At 37.3% G+C, this 23,788-nt stretch overlaps 1 protein-coding gene across 1 annotated transcript in view; it reads right to left on the reverse strand.

The window, feature by feature from the left end:
* Positions 1–23,788, reverse strand: part of m1ap (meiosis 1 associated protein) — a 36,490-nt gene that overhangs the window by 5,877 nt on the left and 6,825 nt on the right. Inside the window, 3 exon segments of the mRNA XM_026353256.1 lie at positions 1,212–1,371; positions 1,758–1,913; positions 23,436–23,607. Of these exon segments, the coding sequence (XP_026209041.1) occupies positions 1,212–1,371; positions 1,758–1,913; positions 23,436–23,607 (488 nt within the window).

Here is a 23,788-nt window from a genome sequence, read left to right on the forward strand (position 1 = left end):
CACACACAGTCAAACACAGACTCACATAACATCCTACTGCAGTTCCCTAAAATGCAAATCTAATGCAAATCAGTGAAGAGAAAAAAAAAACTGTCTGCTTTCCATTGTCTGTGGAGTAGTACGTATACATAGAAATGACGTTCACATTTATATATGTGAGTGTATGTTGTAGGGAATGACATCAGCTTTTAAAAAAAAACAGAGTTATTTGTTTATATCTGTGTAGGTCCGCTGTCTGCTGATGTGTGGGATGCTAAAATAGAGTCAGGATTTATTAAGACACATTAAAACGCATTCACAAAACATGAAACATGCTCTCTATCTCACGTTTATAACTTTAGCACAGTCATTCCAGTTTGCTGCTATTTATTTATTTATCAGACAAAAAAGCCAATCAAGAATAGTATGTGACTGTTAAGCTAAGGAAGATTTGATTAGAATCATAGACACTCTGACTGATGTGTGGATACACAGTGTTCAGTGACCTGTCGATCATGGCTAGCACTGCATTTTTCCCACGCTGACCCCTGTCCTTTAAAACCACCACAGCCTGTAGTTTTTAGAGGGTGATCTAATATATATATGATATAATATACTGCAAGGAACTGTAGAGGAATGTGCAATACTGTGGTCTCTCCTAGCACATATTTTGGATGTAAATGGCCAACAAGTGGCTCAACTGAAGATATTTATTAGCTTATGTTTTCTTTGTGTGTACTTGCTGCAGCTGCACAATAGACTATGGAATTTGTGTAATTAATTTGATTACATGGACTGTACACATTTCTTCTAAAAGCAATGTATTGTTTTGTTATCTGCTTATCTTAAGTTGTATTGCTGTCTTTTCATTGTTTACCATTGTTAATCGTGGACTGGAACTTTTGGGCATGGAGCTATTTTTCTGCCTTACTGTGATGGTCTTCCAGAAAGCAGAACAAAGCCGACTCTTATTTGAAGGAAGAAGTTCATCTAAGAAATATTCCACTACTCCCTGCTATCAGAATGGACCCATTCATAGATAGGCGAGGCTTTACTGAACACAAAATACATAACACACGATTCATAGAGCATTTACACATGATCACGTACATGTGTAAATGCTCGAGGAATACGAGGAAAACGAGGAAAGTGAGGAATAAGAAAACAATTGTTTTTCGGCAAAACTCTAATTACAGGTGAGTAAATGAATACAAGCCCCCGCGGTCTCTTACTTGATTGCTTTCAATCTCTGCGGTGGTGGGTTCTGATTTGCTGAGCTCTTAGCAACAGGCAGGAAGTTGTGGATGCTCTCGGTTTTCACTCCCAGGTTGGGGGTCACAGGGATGAGTGCAGGGCTTATCAGACGCTCCTGCATGTCACACTTCACACATACTGCAGTGGTGACAAATGTCAGTAGAAACAAACACAAAAACTAAATGACTTGACTTGAATGAATTGACATATTTCATTTATGCTTTCTATGCATAATTTCTTCATTCATTTTTGTTGTGAGTTATATTAAAAGTAAACAGTAGAATTTTACAGGATGCAGCTAAAAACATGAACACAAAAAACAAAGCAGTGTGCAGTTGTGAATATTTATATATTGGTCTTCACTCAGTTAACCATTAAGAATTTGCAGCAGTTTACATTTAACTTTTCATTAATCCAAACTATAATTGCTCTACTGTTTGTTATAGTGGCATATAAAATAGACTCTTTATTTCCTTCAAACTATAAGCAAATATCTGTCCGTGTATGTGTGTGCAGTGTCCAACCTGGAATAGGACTGTCCTGGGGGCTGGGCAGCAGCAGGTGAAGGTGCTCTCTGTCTCCTCCCTCCTCTTGAAGCCACACCTTCAACACTGTTTCCATGGCAAACACACTGTTCTCCACCTGCTGCAGGTCAACCTCCGTTCCCAACATCAGGCACTCTAAAGATGAACACTGGCATCAATATTTATAAAAAATAAACCAGACTGAAAGAAAAAGAAGAGGTTTCAAATTGAAACAAATAATCGAAACTCACTACTTTGACTTTAGTTGATTTAAATCGATGAATCACGAGAAATCAGGACTCATATTACTGTACATCTTTTAGTCTACTGTTTTAGTATTTCCCCATCTCACCAGAACATGCTGTTGCCCTCTAGTTTCCCTCTTTCAACACTAGATGGAGGCAAAATTCAATAAACTTATTATAAATTTGGGTATGGGTATGTCTGGATCATTCATGTCTGTAAGTCAGTCTGAATGAGAAGGCTTGGCACTGATTTCCTGAGGGGAAAAAGTAAGACTGCATTTCAGTCAGTACTTTTTCTAAATCCACTACTTCTAGTCTGTCTGTTGCTTTGAAATCTAGTTGGATTTTGGTTTATTTAAAGCATTCATTTAAATGTCTGCCTCTCCTCTTTCACTTTTAGCTCCTATGCCTAATCCAAAAAGACAGAATGAACTCACACTGCTCTTTGCCAAATGATTTCTTCTTTTCATGATAGAAAATGTGATCCTGTGGTCCTGCCCCACCCTCCTGTGCTGATTCTACTTTGTTCAGGTCCCTTTATTATTGCACACTGGATACATGCCTCTTCTCCTTTTCCCTCTGTTTGATGTTTAATAGTTAATGACCCATCAGGAGATAACTAATGGGACTAACAGGAGAAGAAAGGATCAGGAGGCCCTGTAGGGAATGAAAGAGGGGACAGACAGAGGAGAGGTTGTCAGATGAGAGGACAAGTCGAAGAAACGCTAGAGGAGATGGATTGAGACTAGACAAAGTATTTAAACTCTCACAGCCAGAAACTTTAATGGAGAAAATGAGAAACTTTAAATTCCTAGAATAAAATATGTCATTGCTTCTTTCATCTGTCAGAGGCAGCTACAGTGCAAAAGCTATTTTTGGTTCTGGGCCAAAGTTTCCAAAAGTGCTTCATCTAGGAATAAGTACTTCATTGGAGGGGAAGGAATTATGTTTGCTACTTTTCTGCTGATGGGTGTTTGTGGTCTGATCCCTGCTGGGTGAGGGAAAGAAGGATGAAGGCAGCGAGAGAAAGACAGAAGATAAGGAGGGTAACAAGTACATGTACTAATGGCACTTTTCCTTTTATGTTCAAAAAAGCATACTGTAAAGTCAACATCCTTTTCTATCATTTGTGACACATGCCATAGTGCAGTGCTCTTGATATGCGTTACAGAACTGATGGGATTTTGAACATATATGGGATCTTGAGTTCAATAAAAATGTTATATATATATATATATATATATATATATATATATATATATATATATATATATATATATATATATATATATATATATATATATATATATATATATATATATATATATATATTCATGTTATTATTGTTAACTTTACTAAGAGAAAACAGGGTGTCTAACAGAAAGAGTGAGAAGGAAGGTGACAAGAAGAGAAGAAGACAAAAGACAGAAAATATCAGATTTAAATACATGTACAGTAAAAGAACCAGAAAAGAAGAAGAGGAAAGCATATGTTCTTGCTTATATAGAAATGGTAATGGGGAGAGACAAGAGGAAAAGCCTTGATGGATAAAGATGGAGGAAAGAGCAGGGTGAAGAAAATCAATCAGGACATCCTTTAAGAATGTCTGTCTAGGGAATAGGAATTCAGGAAGCAGGAGATGGTCAGTAACGAGAGTGAGAGCGAGTGAGAGGGTGAACTACAGTAGTGTGTACAGGAAGGAAAGGAAAAGGAAGTTCAGTAAGAGGAAATTACAGAAAGAGCAGAGCCAAGAGTTGGAAGCCATGATGATAGCAGAAGATGTGAAATGAGAAAGAAAACGATGGGAGTGATGAGTTGGATGATGACGACGGTCCATACTATCAGAAGTGCCTGTAATTTGACCATGAAGTGTGAATCTGTGTGTTTGTGTGTGAAAAAGTACTAAATGTCACAGTGGCATAAATAACTCAGTGTCACACTTCCACAGAGCACTGCATTTCAGACTGAGCAGTATAGGTGAGAGCAGTTAACCCCTGTGTGTGTGTGTGTGTGTTCAGTGAGATGGTATAGAGCTGGAGTGGCTGTCTCACTAGCAGTCTTATCTGTGTTCATGAAAAATGTGTTTATACTGCTTAATCCTACTACAGATATACAGTATCTTCCTCTGAATGTTTTATTTCATTTAGTATGTGTTTACTTAAGATATGTAAGATAAAAAAAAGGTGTTACCGTTCACCCCTCCCGATCCTAATTCAGTGACTAATTCTGCTCATTGCTTTTCTAAACTGTCAGAGTGAAAGATTAAGAATCTATTAAATTATGAACCTGGCAACGTGACACATATACAAGTAAAATTGTGCTCCGGCATCACAGTAGCATGTTCTCTGTATGTGTATATGTGAAAATGTGAGTAGATAGATTGTGACACACATGGTAAGGTGAGGATGCGGGGTGCTAGCTGCATCTCATTAAGTGTGTGTTTGTGTGTGTGAACAGAGTGAGTCTGTTGTGAGTATGCTGAAGGTAGAGTCAGACAGGAAGAACATAGGTTAAACATGTCTCTACATGTATGCACAATGAACATGTATGAGGTTGTGTGAGTGAAACCTATTTATTATTTATTGATAAACCTTTAAATTGTCACCTTATGTTAGGAGTCAATAAATTTGATTATGTTTTACTCACCAAATAAATACTGTAAAATTTAATTTAAAACAGTGTAACAATTGCTTTAAGAAAACGGACAAATTTCAAGCTCTAATCTCCATCTAATTTGTCTTTCATGAGATTCCTCATAATCAACCCAGAAAGAGGGACCAAGGACAAGCTATGAGATAAGGGACAGGGAGAGTCTGTCACAGTCAACCCCCATGTTTCTATTCCTCTGAAGAGCCTCACAGAATCAGTGGAATTTCTTGGTTAATTCCCAATCTTTGTCTTAGATTATAGACATATTTTTCCTGTCTACTAAATAAACACTGCACATGTTTTTCTGCTGTAGCATGCTAAAGAAAAACTTGTTTATGTAGACCAGAAGGGAATATATTCACTTGTCTCATGACAGGGATGTACTTGTATATGTTTTGTTATGAGTACTTGAACTTTACAACTGTAATTTAAGAAAGTGTTTGCATTTATACATACCATATATTTTTTATTTTTGCATGACAGTTAGGACAATTTTCAGCATATATTGTATAGAACTTACAACATACCAATAGTATACTGAAATTTCAATTAAATAAAGCATTATACCATGAATTATTATAACAGTAATAATGTAGAAAAAACCAACAGTGCAGATTTTAGCTGCAGGGATAGAGGTCCTGTTGCTGACTCATCACATCCCTGGAAACATGCATTGTGTATAGGCTAGCTGCTAATGCCTGCTCACTTTTACATTAGCATCTCTCTTCTTTCTCCATCTGCTTAATGAGTTTTTTTTTCTGTCCAGATGAGTCATTTATGATTCTCCATATGCATCCCAGGTAGAGCAGGTGTTACATCACTAACAGCTAACGGGGACTCACGTAAATAAAAATGTTTCCAGATGTTGAGTGAAACTATTAGTTCACACCTTAATGGTGCTATGACGCGGTTCAGTCTGTGGCACTGTTGAAATTTGCCAAAGGGCAAACATCAGAAATAATTTGACACTATAGATGAATAAAAGAAAGGCTATGTAAAAATGCAGCTGCTTCACAGTAACAGCTGAAAAATAAATCTAAAGTCATTTGTTACTTTGATAATCACACTGAGTTACCATTTTGTTTCTTTGGAGTTCTCTGCAAATCTGCAGAACCAGGCCAACCTATACGCGTGAACGGTGAGGCAACAGACGCATGAAGTGAAGGTCAGTTGTATAATGCAGTTTAGGATGAGGCAATATGGTTGACATACAAAAATTATTTTAGTGCTAAAGATGATTTTTTTATCCTTTCAAACATTTGATTTAAAGAAGTGACAGACCTACATCTTAATTGGCTATGGCTGCCTTCAAGACATCAGGGGATCTCTTGTTTGTTTCTGTCTCCACGATTAGACAGGCAGTCATTTTAGCTTTGCAATTTTGTAACTGGAATAATGTATTTATAAACAGATTACACAGAGGAGATTAATTTGTTGCTTTCTGTAACTCAACTCCATGGATCTAATCCTTCCCAGTCTTTTCCTGGGCTATGTCTTCTTCTAAACCTCATCTCTCTGTGTCCCATCCCATCTCCCACGCTCAGTAATGATTCCATTTACTCTGTGCATTAGGGAGAGTGAATCATCCTCATGACCATCGACCAGTGCAACATTAGCTTGTGGAGATAAATTAGTGATGCAAGAGCCATTGCACAAGTAGAAAAGGAAGCAGATCTCTAGTCTACACCCATGTTTTCACTCATTCATTGAGACATATATCAGCTTTACCACTTACAGATAATGGACATCGTGCTACTCATGATAGCTTCTGACCATAACGTTGCCCTGAAAGATAATGCTAATGGAGATACTCAGAAGTTTGCCACATTAAAACATCAATAGTTTTGAGTTCTTTGTCCTGTTTCCGTTTTCTTTTAAAAGTTTTTTAGCTGTTTGGAATGATAAATTAACATTACTTAATGTAATTTTTGGTCTCTCCAAGTCCTATTAATCTACAAACCACCTTTCCAGAAAAGTTGGGACTTCTTAGTAAAAACTAAATATTACGTTATTTGGTAATTTGCTGACAAAAGCATGAACAGAAAAATCTTCAGTGACCATCCTAATTACACACTAGCTGGTTAAAACCATCCAGAGTTGCATTAATTTCTCACCAAGAGCTTATATTGATGATTGAATAAGACCACTGCATAAAGTCTGCATGTGCAAAAACAATGTGCTCCCTGAAACACACATGTTCAGAATTTGAGCCCGATGAAGCCTGACATTGTCATCTTGGAAAATGCCAATGCCCTCTGTGAAGAAAAACATCCATTGATGGCCATTCAGTACATACAGGTAGTCAACCAACAAAACAACTGAGCTGAAGCTAGAAGGAAACTTACATCTTAAACTGGATACTAAGAGGAGCTGTACTCACACTTCCAGTGTATCACAACTTTTGATTTTCTTTATTATATAATTTTTAAAGATTATGTTCAAAAATACACCAAGTCAATATTAGAAATTAATCTGTCACCACTAAAGACCACAGCTGAAGTAAAGCTGAATTAGACTTTTAACTTTAAGGTTAAACAATAGTCATTGTGCCACTCTTACTCAATATTCAATTTTACCAATGTCCTAACAGAAAAACAGCTCACCAGGTTTCTCAGCTTATGTAACACTAAAAATATGTTTCTACTTGGCACCAATGTATAAATTTAACACTAAGGTGAAGCAATACTATAATTTCAACCTAATGCAAGCCCCTGACACAAACTTCACAAAGTCAACCAAAACATGAAGGAAACGTTGATTAATGTCTGTCTGTGAAATATGCTTCTGACATCCATATTTCACTCACATAGCAGCACTGACAGCACACACTTGTGTCCTTGTCTGTCACTGTGTCTATGTAAGCATTAATGATGAATAGCTCATTGATGTAGTTTGAGACTGTGACAAATAGGACATTGATCATCTTGTATGAAACACAGGCTCTCGACACACCAGTGGCTGTGTGACATAATTGCCTTGCAGCCACTTCTTTTTGAGCCATGCGGTCATAGAGTCAATTAAAGAAGACAGACACTTGAAAAGGCCAAGAGGACAAAGGAGCAAAATCAGCACACCAGGCTGTCGTCAGTGAGGAAGAACAGAAAAAGAAAGACATCTAGTGACCGATACTTAAAAAAAGGGTTAAAAGAGCGGTCAACATTTTATATGACATGAGCTAATTACGTGTATTTGATTCTGTACTAGTACAAAGTGGAAGTAGGTGTTGAATGAAATTAATATTAAGACAAATTAGATAAAACATGCCTGTTGGTGAAGATGAGTGAGATGCAGTGACATTAATGCAAGTAAATTATGTTAGACTGAGCATGACCAGCTGAAATAGAGAAGTATGGCACAAGATCAACTGCCTGGTTTCAAGCAGAATCTGGAAATAGAAGAGGGTTAGGTAAAGAGACGGACACAGAGACTCAGAGAGGATTGCAGCTGGCCGACTTCTTTGAAGCACTTGAAAAAGACAGGAGGACAGAGGATGAGAAGAACTCTACAGACTGTATTCATGGAGGCACATAAAGGAGGAGGGGGATATAGAGAAGGAAACCTGGATACCTGCAAGAAATAGCTTTCTTGCATAGCTTTGAGACAGTGGTCACTGAAAGTGGTCAGCTATTTATTGGCGTGTTTAAAATGTGGATCTGACTATCATATTTATCAAATCCTCACATCAAATTTTGTTTGTTATACAGTATGTTACAAATCAATGGTCAACAAACTACTTAGCACAGTACTTGAGAATGTTGGGGATCAGAGATGAGAAGCGTTTTCAAGTAGAAATTCTGGATTTCTGAAAATTGTTGGCCACTGTTCTTTCTGCTCACATGCTAAACCCAAACATAAGCAAAGCTGCAGCTCATTTTCTTGTGTGTATATGAATGCCATCCTGTACGGTGACAAAACTGTGCATCAATGATTTCCCTGGCATAAACTGAACATGCAGGGAATGAAATGGCAGCGAGCAGCACCGTCTCAGCGCACTCCGTTCTGGTATGTGTGGTGGCATCTTATCTATATAGTATATATAGATATACTACAATATTTAATTGAAAATAGGTTCAAGCACATTTACTGGTTTAGTGTTGGAGTTTATGTTGTTGTAAATCAGCTCTAATTATCAGTTATTCTTAGTCTTAGTGGTTTCTCATGACTCCCACGTACGTAAAAGTTTTTAAAGAAGTGTTCAAAGTACTTGCGAAATAAAGTGAAAGAAGATAAGGCAGAATGATAAACGATATGTGGCAGAGCAGACCTATAAAAAAGGGTGAAGAGAGAGATGAGAGCAGACTTGGAGGATTGCACTTGTGATAGTAAATAATAAACAATTTAAAAGAGAAGAAAAGACGTACTTGTTTTCCTGAAGTGGCCTAAAGGAGAAGACAAGGGAGAGATGCTCAGACAGATAAAGACAACAAGATGAGAGACAGAACCAGGTGCAAGAAGCAGTAATTCTGTCCCTTTTAAATCTGTGTTTAGAGAAATAAAACTAATGTAGAGAAGAGGAAAACAAGAGAGGAACTATACATTTGTACGAAAAAAAAGCAAAAGAGCAAAAGTGTGAGGAGGAAGGAGGAAAAGAAATTGTAATTACAGAAGTGACAGGATCTATAGACTGATATTTTGATGGCACGGACTGCAAGGAAGATTAACCGATGATTCTTAGATAAAAAATTCAAGAGGCTAATCTTGGTGCTTGTTTAGATATAAACCAACCTTGGGCAGAATGAAACAAATTACAAATTGAGAAGAGGAGTTTAATTACTATGTTGTGGTGATAAGACTTTCCTATTTGGTTCCATCTTTTTGCAGTAAAAGCACAAAAATATGTTTGTTTTGCATGATATGTTGTTATGAGTGTATTAATAATATACTTTGTAATATTTAAGAAATTTCATTAATTTCCATTCTTGACATGGTGATGGGAGGTCAGGGTCAGCTATTGAGCTTAAGAACATGACAGAAAATCTTTCTAGCTCCACATTTTTCTCTTTGAGAAAGTCGTGATGAAGTCAGAGAAGGGATATGATTGAGAGTGCAGGAAGCAGGCAAAAAGGCAGAGAATAGGGGATAGGAAGTGTAACAACACTGTTTAATAGCTGTGAACCACGCTGAGGAGCTTTTTTCTAAGATTCAGTTCTTTTCTCTGTTCAACTGCTTGCTCTTCCTTTTACCACCCCTTACAAAATACAGCTAAGAAAAGAGGGTCTCCAAAGAAGTATTTGTATTTGCAAACCACAACCACAGGAAAACCTAAGAGGACACACCCTAAAATACTCAAAGAAGTATGTTATAGCCAAGTTTTCTGCTGTGAATGTGTCTGCCATTCTATTGTGTTGTTTTCTCGTTATGTTTTGATAAATTTAACTGAAAATAAAATAAAAGATAGATGGACAAACACAAGTTTAGGTAGGCTTTAATATAAAAAATTATGTCTCATCGTGCGTATGATCAGAGAGCAACCAGCCACCTCTCAGTGTGTAACTAATAGGTTCCATATCCTGGTGTGAAGAGTGACGCCAGGCTCCATCTGTATGCCCACCTGCTGCTCTGCTAACATCACACAGAGGTGTGAACAGCCTGACCTTGGCACTGTGTGTGTGGCAACATTAAAAACATGTATTCTTGATTTCCATACATCTACACTGTCAATCATGTTAAACAATATCTAATGATAAGCAAATAAAAGAGTCCCATTCAAAATCGACCTTTCCTCACCGGCCTAATCCTCGCTTTGGCAATTATGTGGTGAAATTAGAGAAACTGTATCTGAATGACTGTTTCCTGTCTCTGTGCACATTTTACACTACCTGTGGTTGAACGTGTGTGCGTGTGTGTGTGTCAGCAGGTCTGGGTGGGGTTTCCTTCTGAGCAAATTTGTGCACTTTTACCCACCGCACACAAAACTGAACTGGCTGACGGTGACGGAAAATGAATTGGAAGAAACAGACAGAGAAAGAGCAAAGATGGAAAGAGCAACCCCGGGGTTGAATCACTGCAGGTGGGTGGTAGTAACGGTAACCGAAACGGAAATGTCTGGTGGAAAGCTGTTTTTACACAAAACCAATTACACAAGAATGTAGGAATGTAGCATGTTCATTACCATCCTATAGGAGCTACGAGAAACTAAAATACTGAACATTCAATACAAGTCATTATGATGAAATAAGAAAAACTGATTACATTAGACTTAATAAAGGTAAAAAAGCTCACTTGTCGAAGTGTCTTCTCATTACCTTTAGATAAACCTATGAAGTGATTTTGCCATCTAAGGACTGTGAAGTTTGACTTTAGGTGAGAAGATCAATATCACTGTATCAGTTATGTAAGAATAAAGCTATAGCCACTAAAGGTAATCATCAAGCATTAAAAAACAGAAACACAGACATGACTACACTGGCAGTAATAAAATCTGCCTGCCAACACCTGCGAAGCTCACAAATAAACACATTTTATCTCACCTGTTTAATACACATAAAACATTTTAAGTATGTCAATGAACTGTTAATTGGAGTCCAGTATGTTTGGGTCCTTTTAAAGGCGAAGCAGATTAAGGTTCCAGCTCGATTTGACGTCATGGTGCAGACACACCATCCTTAACCATCCACAGTTAATACAACCACATTTGCAAGCATTTGCTCAGCCAAAGCATTTTCGAAAAAGCTCCAGGGTTTCTGCTCTTTAAGTCTTAACTCCTTATGGAGACAAGGACAACTGACTAGAGTAGCTAGCTACCTCTGGGTATCGAAAGTTTCACATTATTACTGTAATGTAATACAAGAAATAAGGCTCATTGTGAGCCCTTAGGATGAAGCGTTGGCCGTGGGCCAGTGGATTATAATCCTCCTCTCTAGGGACACAAATTTTGAGAGTCATTATTCTTATGACTCAAAATGGATTTGTGGGATGTACACTGATCCAAGTGCAACTGTGTGGGGTGTGGAAATGGCTTAAGTGTTCCGGAGGAGGAAAATAAGGAGAAGGAAAACACTTCTAAACAAAAAGCGCATTACATATTCAAGGTGGCAATCACACAGATGAAAAGGCATACATTACGTACTGCAAGCAGGGTAACAGTTAACATGATTACACAATACAGGACACCCACAATCTTGGCAAGACATACTGTATACTGTATATTTAACTCAGATCTGATCCAGAATGTAAAGACTGAAAACAGGATCCCTTTAGTATTTACAGTACTTACTGTTTAGTCCTGTTTACTGAATGACTTTTTATCTTTCCAGCATTAACACACTGATGTAACACAACAAGGCTGCTAAAGATAACTCATTTCATGTGTAAAGCTCTTAGCTTCAAAAAAGTTAGTATTAAGTAACTCTGATACAAAGTTCCATGCAGTCTACCTTTCAGCGTTTGTTTGAAAGACTTGCATGAAAGTCGCATTTTATTTAATTTAAGCAGACCTACTAAAAAAATCACAAGTGGCGAGGCAAGAAGTACAATAAATCTAGGTTAATACATCATAAATCTATGGTAATACAAGGGAGATAAAGTAAGAACAAGATAAAAGGAGAGAGGATATTGAATACTTCACATAAAACCTGCAAAGTACGAGGGAGGAGAGAGGGTTGAGGACAAAAACATAGCAGTGAATTTTATTTTTTCTCCTCCTAAAAAGAACCTCAGAAAAGGGAAGCAGAGGAGGAGGAGAAAGTAATTAAGTAGCCGGAGAGAAGAGAAAAAAAGAGGGAAAATCCTCTCATCTCCCTGTTACACTTTGATGGAGCATGGCAGCTCCTGTGAAGTGGGGTATGATTAAAAGAAAAGTGAAAATTATATGGGAAAATTACAATAAGGAGGACCACACACACACACACACACACACTGACACCCACAGAGTGGAGGAAGAGTGTGGGGAGAGATACTGATGAGTCACTAACTCACGAAATACACGAATACACGCTCATGTATGTAGGACATACATGAGAACACACAGTACATAAAGGTGTAGCTTCATTCATAAGCAAAGAGAAAAGCAACAGGCAGGAACGCGACCTGCAAAAAGACACAGGCTTAACATACACAGTATTCTCCAATCGCTCAGGCTTAACCACAACAACATCCATCTGTTCCTGGTAAAACCTACTTATATCTTGTACAAACTGGACAGACAGACTGGGAGAAAGACGCAAAATCTTCAGGGCAGGAAACACAGAGGTAGCATGAGAGAAAGAGGAAAAAAGGAAGAGAGACAGATTCCAAACAGAGGGAGAGGATTAGGGCAGATATGAAAGCCTATAATCCAGGAATTGATAATGAGATGTCAGTTGGAAAGGGCTACTTGTCCATGAGATAAGTCTGCTTTTTCCACTGCTTCTACCTACAATATACTGTAGCTGGGAGGGATGAGACAAAACAAAAAGTAGCAATCAAGATTAGCTCTTTTTAACAATAATTTTCAAACAAGTAAAAAAGCAAGTATTTTCATCTACAATATTGGTCATATTTGTAAAAGTGAAATATGAGATCATAGTAATTTTGAATAACTTAAACATCCTCTAATTAGATTGCCTCACAGTCAACCACCCTCCCACAACACTATATAATTTTATAGCAAACACTTACAGTGAAATGATTCCAACTTACAATGATTTTTTAAAATTGCAATACTTTTTTTTAAATAAAACAACAACATTAATTAGAATAATTCCCATTTAATTGAGAGCCTGGGGCAATTACTGAAACTATATAATGAAATTAAGAACACATACAACTCATTTGGAAAGGTAGTTATAGTAAAGGAGAAAGTGTAATTTAATTTTTAGGTTATTTTAGATAATCAACCATCTACAGTGACCCGATATAATTTGACAAAATGTTCTCAAAGGGTTTGAGAAAATGTGTGAGTTTGAAACATTTGAACACTTTACTTTTAACTTTTATAGCACTACATTATAGATTATATATTATAGATAGACCTCATGCTTTGCATGTATGAGGCCCTGGGTTTAATCCCCAACATATCCAGCTATAATATAAGCATTTACTGACTCAGAGAAATTACAGTTTCTATTACAGATACACAATAAAAATGGGAATGTTTTGTCTTTGGTGGCAACATGTTATGTTCTATAGATATGTGAAAGTCATAGAGGAGCAAATCATCAGAGAAGATGGGATGCGTTGATATTTGTTTGAGGACATAATGTTGAGCTCAGACCTAAACTACAGAAGAAATAAAGAGATTATTGATGTATGACAGATGGAGGATAGCTCAATAAAGGGATAATAACCTCTACAAGATATCACAAAATTGGCTCTGGATGAAGTTTCAAAAGAATAAAGAGTGTCACTTGGAAAGTGTATTTCAGTGCTAAATTTATTTGGGTGAAATGACTGTTGTCACTTTGAGAAGCAATTGTCAACTAGGTATTTAAATAAAATAAATGCCTTGACAATGCTGAGAAGTGATGTGAAAAAGAATTAAACTGTTTGAATGAGTGTTTGTCAAAATATGATGAGAAGCAGAAAGATTTTGGCAGCTGGCTGAAAGGGATTTTCAGATGGATGAGTCAGATGGACTTTCATAAAAGTGCACAAACATAAATATAAACAAGAACATCTTTTTGCCTGAAGATTTAAATACTATGTAGAAAATCAAATAATACATACATATTCACATACTGTGTATGTGGATACAGTGGCAAAAAAAAAAAAAGAGTATATAAACCATATTTTCGAATTTCATGACAAAAGGAGCTTTCAGAAGATCAACGATCAAGAATCTTTGATTTACATAAAGCTGGAAAGGGCTACAAAGTGATGTCAAAAACTTTCACCAATCAACAGTTAGGCAAAAAATCTACAAATGGAGACACTTTGGGACTGTGGCTACTCTACCGAGAAGTGAGCCTGGACAGCTTGCAGTGATTGGGGGGAAGATGAATTCCCAGGTGTATCAAAAAATCTCCAGGATAATGTGAGAATGTTTTTACGTCAGCTGGAACTCTGTAGAAGTTGGGCGATGCAACAGGACAATGACCCAAAACATACAAGAGAATAGCTTCAGAAAAAAAACTAAATCCTTTTGGAGTGGCCAAGTCAGAGCCCAGAGCTCAACCCAAAAGAGATGGTATGGAACGACTTGAAGAGAAACAGACACGAGACGTCCAAAGAATATGAAAGAGTTAAAGCAGTTAAGATTACAAAAGGGTTCACATACTTTTTCCACTTGCACAATGAGGTTTTTATGGTTGTTCTCAATAAAGACATGAAAGATCTGAATTTTGGTGTTAATATTTTAGGCACGTTATATTTGTTAATACTCTTGACTTGATGAAGATCAGATCACATTTTATGAGAAATTAATGTAGAAAACTACAAAATTCTTCACATACTTTTTATTGCTACTGTATATGCTGAACATATTACTTCATCATGGTTCACCAACAGGTATGGTTATAGAAAATTAGTTAGAAAAAAAGTTCTTTAAAGAGAGAAATAAAAAACATTTTAGTCTAACTCATATGTCAAACAGCAACATTTAATTTTAATGCAGCAATGCAATGCTACTTATTTATCAGCTTACACTGAACTTCATCCCAGGTAACATAACATAAGCTTTATTAAAACACTGTGACCCATTGACTACACGCTTCATTTGTGACTCATAAAGCCTTAATTAATTAAACCTTGAATCACAGTAAATGAATCATTTTTGCTCTTACCAAATATGATATCATTTAATGTATCATGTTATAATGGGCTTTCACAGCTTTAGAGTTCAGAGATCAGGGTCAGGGTTACTCAAAAGTCAGTGCTTTTGTTGGTTTATGTACAAATATACTATGAGATGCTGTGTATCCAACAGGCAGTGTTACGTCAGATCAGAGTTCAGAGTTCTAAATGACCAATACCAATGATTTTAATTTACAATATACACTGCCTGTCCAAAAAAAAAAAGTCACACACTTTAATAATTCATTGGACCACCTTTAGCTTTGATTACAGCATGCATTCTTCTTCTGCAATATCACAACATTTATTTCCGTCCAGATTTTTTCACATTTTTTGATGAGAGAGTCGGACCGCTGCACAAAGTCCTCTCCAGCACATCCCAAAGATTCTCAATGGGGTTAAGGTCTGGACTCTGTGGTGGCCAATCCATGTGTGAAAATGATGTGTCATGCTCCCTGAACCACTCTTTTAAAATTTGAGCCCCATGAATCCTGGCATTATCATCTTGGATGCGCCCACCACTCTGGAACAGGGTAAATCTGGACTCATCAGACCACATGACCTTCCACTGGACAGTTCTTAACCCAGTTTTAGTAGTCATCAATTTCCTTAGATGTTTTCTTGCTTGATAAATGCCAAGAATTTGACCCTTCTGGAACAGATTAACATCTTTTCCACGACCACAGGATTTGTCTTCAGACTTGTTTGTTTAACAAATGAGAAGCTACTTACTGCATCAGTTTGGGTAAAATAGCTCGTTGCCAGCTGAAACATAATCATCCATGCAGTAATTATCCAATAGGAGGCTTTTACTTATTTGCTTAGTTAAATACAGTTGGTGACTTTTTTTTGACAGGATATGTATGATTTTCTTATTGAGCTGGTTTTGCATAAATAATGATACACTCAACATAAGGGAAATAAAAAAAAAAAAAAAAGGTTTCATCCCAGATAATGATGAGAGACAGATGAGAGACTAGTACAGTTCTGAAATACTATTAAGAAGTCTTTGTGTGTCTCATGACAAGCCTATAACAAAACAAACCTATAGGACTGGTACATTTCGTAACATCTGCAAATCTGCAATAAGCAATCTTCCTTTCACAGCCCCCCCAACTGCTGTTTTTCCTTAAGGATTGTGTTCAGTAGACCACTGAATACTAGGCCATGTGAGTTGGCTGGCCAATCAAGCACGCAGTCATATCATGGTCAGCAAAGCAGTGTTGGAAGTGAGTCATCCTGCAGCATGTGAAAACTTCACAGTGCACTTTGAGAAACTTGGATTATGTGCCTCTGCACTCATCCTACAGACTCTTGGACTTTAATTTCCAAATGAAATGTAAAAGTTACTTTAATCTTTACTTTCAAAGAGGACTTTGGACGACAATGATCCAATTCTTTTTCTTATTTGCTTCAACATCTCTGGTTCAGGAGTGGCTTAATATTAGCAATGCAACTGTTGCAACTAATTTCCTAGAGATGTCTGTGTATGCTGGCTCTTGATGCACTGTGAATCTCTTCCAAGTTCTTGAATCGGCTTTTCTTGACAATCTTCTTAAGGCTGTGCTTATCTCTGTTGCTTGTGCACCTTTTCCTACTACAAGTTTCTCTTCTAATACAATTTGCAGGAATATGCCTTCATCCAGCACTTTGTGATCAGTGAGCCCTTCCAGCGATGACCTTCTGTAGCTCAATGATCATCTTCTAGACAACTGTCAAGTCAGCAACAGTGTATCGCTCTGAACTAATCAAGGCGATTAGTGTGAATAATAATTTTTTCAATCTTGTAATGGAATACTTTATTCTAATATTCTGATATTCTAAAATTTGTATTTTAATTAGCTGTAAGCTGTGATCATTGAAATATTTACGGTTATAGTTAATATATGTAGAATATATGAGAGTAAAAAATTTAAATTAAATTACAAATAAAACAACTTTTTAACAATGTTGTTAAATTTTTTAGATGCACCTAAAAATGCACCTTGTAATAAAATGTATTACATACACTTATGACATAACTGTCATGATCTTTACATGATTATACATATACATGACAATTTAAAATTTTTTTTTTTTTTTTGCTGAGGCCGAATAATACATCATCGATGCATCACAATGTTCACATTAATTTCAAATTATGGCAGCTCCTGCTCCACAGCATGCTGAAAATGCTTATCCCAATAGCGTGGGATTCTTTGAAAGTGAGATCTAATTAAATGGTGCTCTGTACCTTGTAAAACTAAAATGACCATATATTAGCAACACATGAGTAACTTACAACAAAACATTCTTATTTTATTGTTTGGTATGAGCTGGTATCAGTGCCTGAGAGGCCAGGCTGTAATTAGCCAAAAAGTAAGAATGAGCCTCAGAATTCTGGGTGAACCTTTACCAAAGTGATGGAAAAACTAAGGTTTGGAGAAAGACAGGATCTGCTCATGATTACAAACATACAAGCTCATCTGTGAAACACTGTGAATGGCTTCTTCTGGAACAGGCTCATTAATCTTCACTGATGATATAACACATGATGGCAGCAGCAAAATGAACTCAGAAGTCTTTTCATTGGGAGACCCTTCATCATGCAGCAAGATAATAACCCAAAACACACTGCCAAAATAACAAAGGAGGTCATCAGTGGTAAGAAGTGAAAGGTTTTAGACTGGCCAAGTCAGTCTCCAGACTTAAACATCACAAAAGATGAATGCAAAAGTTTAGTGAAGTCAATGGGTCACAGGTTTGATGCAGTTATTGCCAGCAAAGGATATGCAATTAAATATGAAGCCTCTTTAATTTAATCTATTTTAAGTCTATCTGTTCCGATACTTTTGCTTACAGGAGTTTAAACAAACGGTGATATCTTCTACGTTTTGTCTCGGCTTCTGTTGCAAACACCTGGAAATAAAAGCTGAAATGTTGACCTCTTGTGTCATATTCATCTTCTTCTCTGTATGCATGTCAAGCAACCATGGACGCAGACTTGAATTTATGTGATTTCATAATAGTTATTATTGTGGAATCTAGGTCATCAGACACAGGGCTTTGTCAAATAGCCCTTGCATAGTCTGGAGGGTTTTTTTGAGTCACTGTCCTGTTGAATGACAATGCTTAGCACAAAACCTTGAATTCTCAATAAATAAGGTTGCACGATAAGGGATGTAGAATGTCAACTATATTTTACGAAAACAAACAAACAAAAAAAACCAAAAGATATGGAGACCTAGAGTGGATAGTTGTGCATTGTTGATAGCAGACATTGGGGAACCTCTGAGTGAGAAAAAATGAGTGAGATAAAATTCTCCTGCAGCTTACTCTTAACTTATCACAGTGTTTGGGTTTAGGCTCAGGGCGATAGAGGGAGAGAGAGAGAGAGATGCGGCTCAGGGGACAAGGCCCAGGTGTTCATGGGAGACAGTCAGAAGGTAGTAATCTATCACTGCAGCTGCTCCAGACGGTGTTTGTGTGCGTATGTTTACCAGTGGGTGTCTTATAGCGCTCACAATGACTTTGCAAAAGTAACATCACAGTTAAGTATCTCTCTCCCAACACACATGCTTCCTTTTTTGGAACTCGTGATTTTGTCTTGAGAGTAAATATATGTTTTGTCTGATGTGAGTATGTGTGAATGTGTATGCATAGTCTGGTTGTGTGACGCCAAGTAAACACCAGTGTCTAGTAGCTGCATTGCTGCATTTATTCTCTCTGTCTAGTCCAGTACACACAACGATTCGTTATGTTTTAAAAATGACACCAAATATAACAAGACCCTAAATATACATTTGGAAAATCAAACTTGATTGGAAATTGTTGGATTAGCATGTTCATGTGCAACAGATTGCACATGCACACACACATAACTACAATTATGGACACAGAGATACTGTGCATGCTCTGTCTCTTTTTAATGAATTCATGTCACATACACACATACACACGCAACAGCAACAGATGGAAAGACTTGGAGAGCTGAATGTTTTTCATTTTATCATTTCTCTAGTCTGGAGGGACGAGAGTATTAAACTTCTAAGGCTGGCTGACTTCCTTTGGCCTGCAGAATACACGATGGATCCAATTCATCCATTGTATTGTCTGCCCCGGCATCGTCTGTGTTTTTCAGTGTTACAGTGTTTGTAACCTTCAGCTATAAAAAAGCTCATTATCAGGTAATCACAAAACTATGTAACCCCTAAATGGAATTTATCAGGCTATCTCAGGAACATTTCAATTTATTAACTGTCATTACAGAATTAAATTGCATTTGTTTAGATGTTGTTTCCCTGAAAGGAAACATACTGAACTTTTCCTCTGAGACACAGATTAAGGACTACATCTGGGCAGCATGTAACGGTGATTTACTACAAGTATTGAGAAGGAAAAATTCTTCTGATGACATGAACTCTTAATGAAAACAAGCTTTTGTATATGGAAATAGAGAAGTGACAAAGTACACTCTAAAATGTAACTGATGGTAATTAATTAAACTTGCAGAGAGCACTATAAATCGACAGATTTTGTCCTGTTCACTCAGTTATCCAGAATGAACAATAGTTACGAGAAGCTTGATCTGCAGTTAGGAAAGCAGTAATGTGGATAAAGTTGTGTACAGTCAGTTACTTAAGTCGATGCTGATTAATTAACATATGTCTGCATGATAAGCATGATAAGATTTCATGCATGATAAGGGATCTCATTATTCCTTTGACCAAACAAGGGAAATTAATAGTTTTTGTAAGTGATTGACCTTAAGGAATTGCTGCATCCCCTGTAGAACAACTTGTTGACTCTGTTTTAGTCAACAACTTGGCAAATGTGAGGAGGGAAACCAAAGCCACTAGTGCCATAATGATCCCTGCCTCTGTCTCACTCTGCTGCTCTTGCTCTGTGACCCATTTCTGTACCGTGCTCAACTGTACAATTACAGAGTAAGCTGGGGATTCAAGGATACACTGGTTGAGCTTCAACAAAAACAGGATGCTTGTCAAGGTGTTGGCCTTCAGAACACTTTTGTGCTTTTACATTTGTAAGGACACTCAAAGACATAAACCATTTCCTAGCCCAGAACAGTAATTGCTATAGCTACATTCTCAACCTCAACATGATGATGCTTTAATCCTAATCTACACCTGGTTTTATCCTTAATTCTAAAATTATCCATACTTTCCAGTAATGTCACAACCTCAATTTATAAGATTCAAACTGATGCTCACCAAGATATAAAGGAATATATACACACACACACACAGCAGACCTCAGAGGCATTTGCATACCTGTCCTCTTACAGATGTTTTTATCAAGCAAATGAACAGTGTCCAGTGTTCATGCCGGTTTGTTTAAACTTGTTTAAACACACAGAACGTAGGCTATCTGTATTATACACAGCAAGATTCATCATACCTCTTTCTGCTTTATGAGGTAGTATGAGGAGATTCAAGGAAAGATTGCTATGGCTTCTGTTAAGGCTTCTGCTATGATTTCAGTTTTGTCCAGAGCAAAAAAACACTCCACCCACTTCCTCTAATATATTACTCTTTGGAGAGTGGCACACACACACACACACACACACACACACACACACACACACACACACACACACACACACACCGAGAGCTAGAATAAATATTCTGGTGTTAAGCAAGACATATTTGCTAGATTCCCACCCATCACCTTTCACACACGGACATGATTAAGATTCCAAAACGCACCCAGATTCCACAGTACTCCCAGCATCAGCAATGCTTCCTAAATTGTGGCATATTAGAATATATTAGTTACCCCGTTTCATTGAGTTATTCAAACTGCCTGTTGCATCAATTATTAGTTAATAATAAAGCAGCAATGGGGTCTGTCATGCAGGCAGCAGTGTCTAAACGACCTAAACAAAATGTTGAGACCTTTGCAAGCTTCCTATAAGTCTCAGTAGAATTTATACTAGCTGGACAGTTTAACTTCTTATCTTTAAGTCTGCAGAGGAACTCTGAGGTCACTGTAGCTCTTGGATGCAGAGCTGACCCAATTCCCTTCTCTATGTTGGCCGCTTGTTAACTTTGTCAAATTTGTTTGTGGTCTTGCTGTGAGCAATGTCATAGACTGAAATCTCATACCAAGGACACTGGCTAAACAAGAAACATCCCCTGGTTATACTTCATGTATATTTACGACTAAACCAATTGATATTAGAGCAAATGAAAGAAGCTGTTAGATTTTCTGTCATGTCTCTCAGTTAAAACATTATGTATTTATGAAAAAAGGATGGATCATTTCTATAAAAGTAACACAGTATAGGAGATCTGCACTTTAAGCCACCCAGACACTAGTGGAATCATTAACACTGTGTATGAAGATGTTATAATAGGAACAATCATGTTTTCTCTGAAGTATCAAGGCTCTCAAGTGATGAGCATGTGCTATAAACATTTCTGAGAAAACAACACTGTGGAGGAACACAGTGATCTAGTCCCAGTGGCATCACAGCAATGAGAAGGGTGTAGACCTCACTATCATCCAACTGTGGTCACTACAAAACCATGTATCCAAGGCTCCAATCCAAATACTCCAAATACTTCTTGGTTGAGTGGTACTGCTCTTTTTATTTACATACTGGAGAGACATGAACATGTATCACTCATATTGATCAATGATAACTAATAATACAAAGAAATGTACGCCAGAGTACACATCCAAAGAGGCTCATATCGATTTTCTATTGGATATGTTCTGATAGAGTCCAACTGAACAAACACACTCACACAACAAGCCTACATACCAATGCTCCTATTGATGATTGTGCCTTCAAAAACTGTACAGCCAATAAATGTTGCAATACATACAACTCAATACTTTACTGTAGGAAATGTCCATTTAACCTTCTTTGCTCTTCAATTTAATATTTTTCACCCCCATGCTCCCCATCAAGGGCTACTTGTAACATCTAGCAAACAGCTTCAGGTAGTGGCTCCCTTAGCCTTTATTGGATTGAGACCCTTCTAATTAAAATATGTTTACTTGTGACCCTTCATCCTAGGTTGTGACCTCAATGTTTATAAAGCAGTCCAACAAATTAGTTTTTGTTTTTCTTTCTAGGATTTTCTTAATTTGAAGGATTTTTCAATATCTAGAGAGTTTAGGATTCTGAAAATAAGTTTCTATCTTTCATATCCTGACGAGTACTCAATTTGTTTTTCAATTTACTTGGTTTAAAAGAACAGACACCTTACTTAAAAACATTAATGTGGAAAGTCACGCTTTCAATCGCACAAATGGGTCCACACAAATCCATGTAAGGCACATTGTTTTAGCACTGTCATAAAAATAGTTAAAGAGGATAAACAAGTATAAACAATTTTATAACTGACAATTTTATAACTGACTAACTCTATCAGATGAGTTAGAATTCACAACATTACCATGTTTGAGCATCTCAAAAACACCTTTAACTTTAAAATACTTCACAGCTTATGTTTACCATACCCCTTGCCCATCTTTTCCCTCATCTTTCCATCTTCTTTGTTTTACTTAGATTATTCCTCACTTGCTATTTCTCTTCTTTTTCTCCCCTTCATTTCCACCCAGTCCTCAGTGAACTCCCTACTTATTCAGGCCACACCACTTGAACCTTCACATAATTACAAAGAAAAGGCATATCATTATGAAAGCAGGCTCTCTGAGAGGACTTGCAAACATCTGGATGGTTGTCAAATGCCATAAATTGTGACATGTGTCTGAAGTGTGTTGTTCAAGAGAAGATTGTGACAAACAGCAAAAAAATACAGTGTATAAATGGGTCAATACTACACAACTGAACTGTAGATGATTAGGGAGCACAGGGGAGAATTCTGTGGAAAGTGAGGGGGAGGAAAGTCTGCTCCAGAAATAGATAACAGACCTCCATGATGTTTGACTGTGTGCTAACACTCCTGCGTATTTGTTTAATAACAGTTTTACATACTTCCTACAGTGTCAGTGTGCTCATGTCCCAGCCTTGAATGAACAGCAACTGTGCGCATGTGCTTGTTAGTTGTTGATTGCGAATAGTTTTTCTTGTGCCTGCATGAACTGCCTGTCTCTCTCCTACCTTCAGTCTCAGTATGCAAGGCTTCAGGTGAGGGTGTGTCCTGGCTCCAGTCTCTTGTACTGTAGATCTGTACCACCAGGAGCCGCTTGAGTGACACTAGGTCAGCATCTTTGAGGCCCATCTCCAGTTGGCGGACAATGTCCTGGCCTGGCTGGTTGGTCACCACAGTAACCTGGGGATAAAATAAGAGGAGTGAGAAAAAATGCCTCAGTAAAACACAGAATTGTTATGAAATAGAGAAGCACAAGATAAGATGCAAATAAAAATAGGGAGAGGGGAACAAATTCACAGATGCTATTCACTGGAAAATACCTATCGTGGTGCAACTCTCATGCCAAAGATTAAACAAGAAA

The sequence above is a fragment of the Anabas testudineus genome, chromosome 18, assembly GCF_900324465.2.
Source record: "Anabas testudineus chromosome 18, fAnaTes1.2, whole genome shotgun sequence".
In the NCBI taxonomy this organism is placed as follows: Eukaryota; Metazoa; Chordata; class Actinopteri; order Anabantiformes; family Anabantidae; genus Anabas; species Anabas testudineus.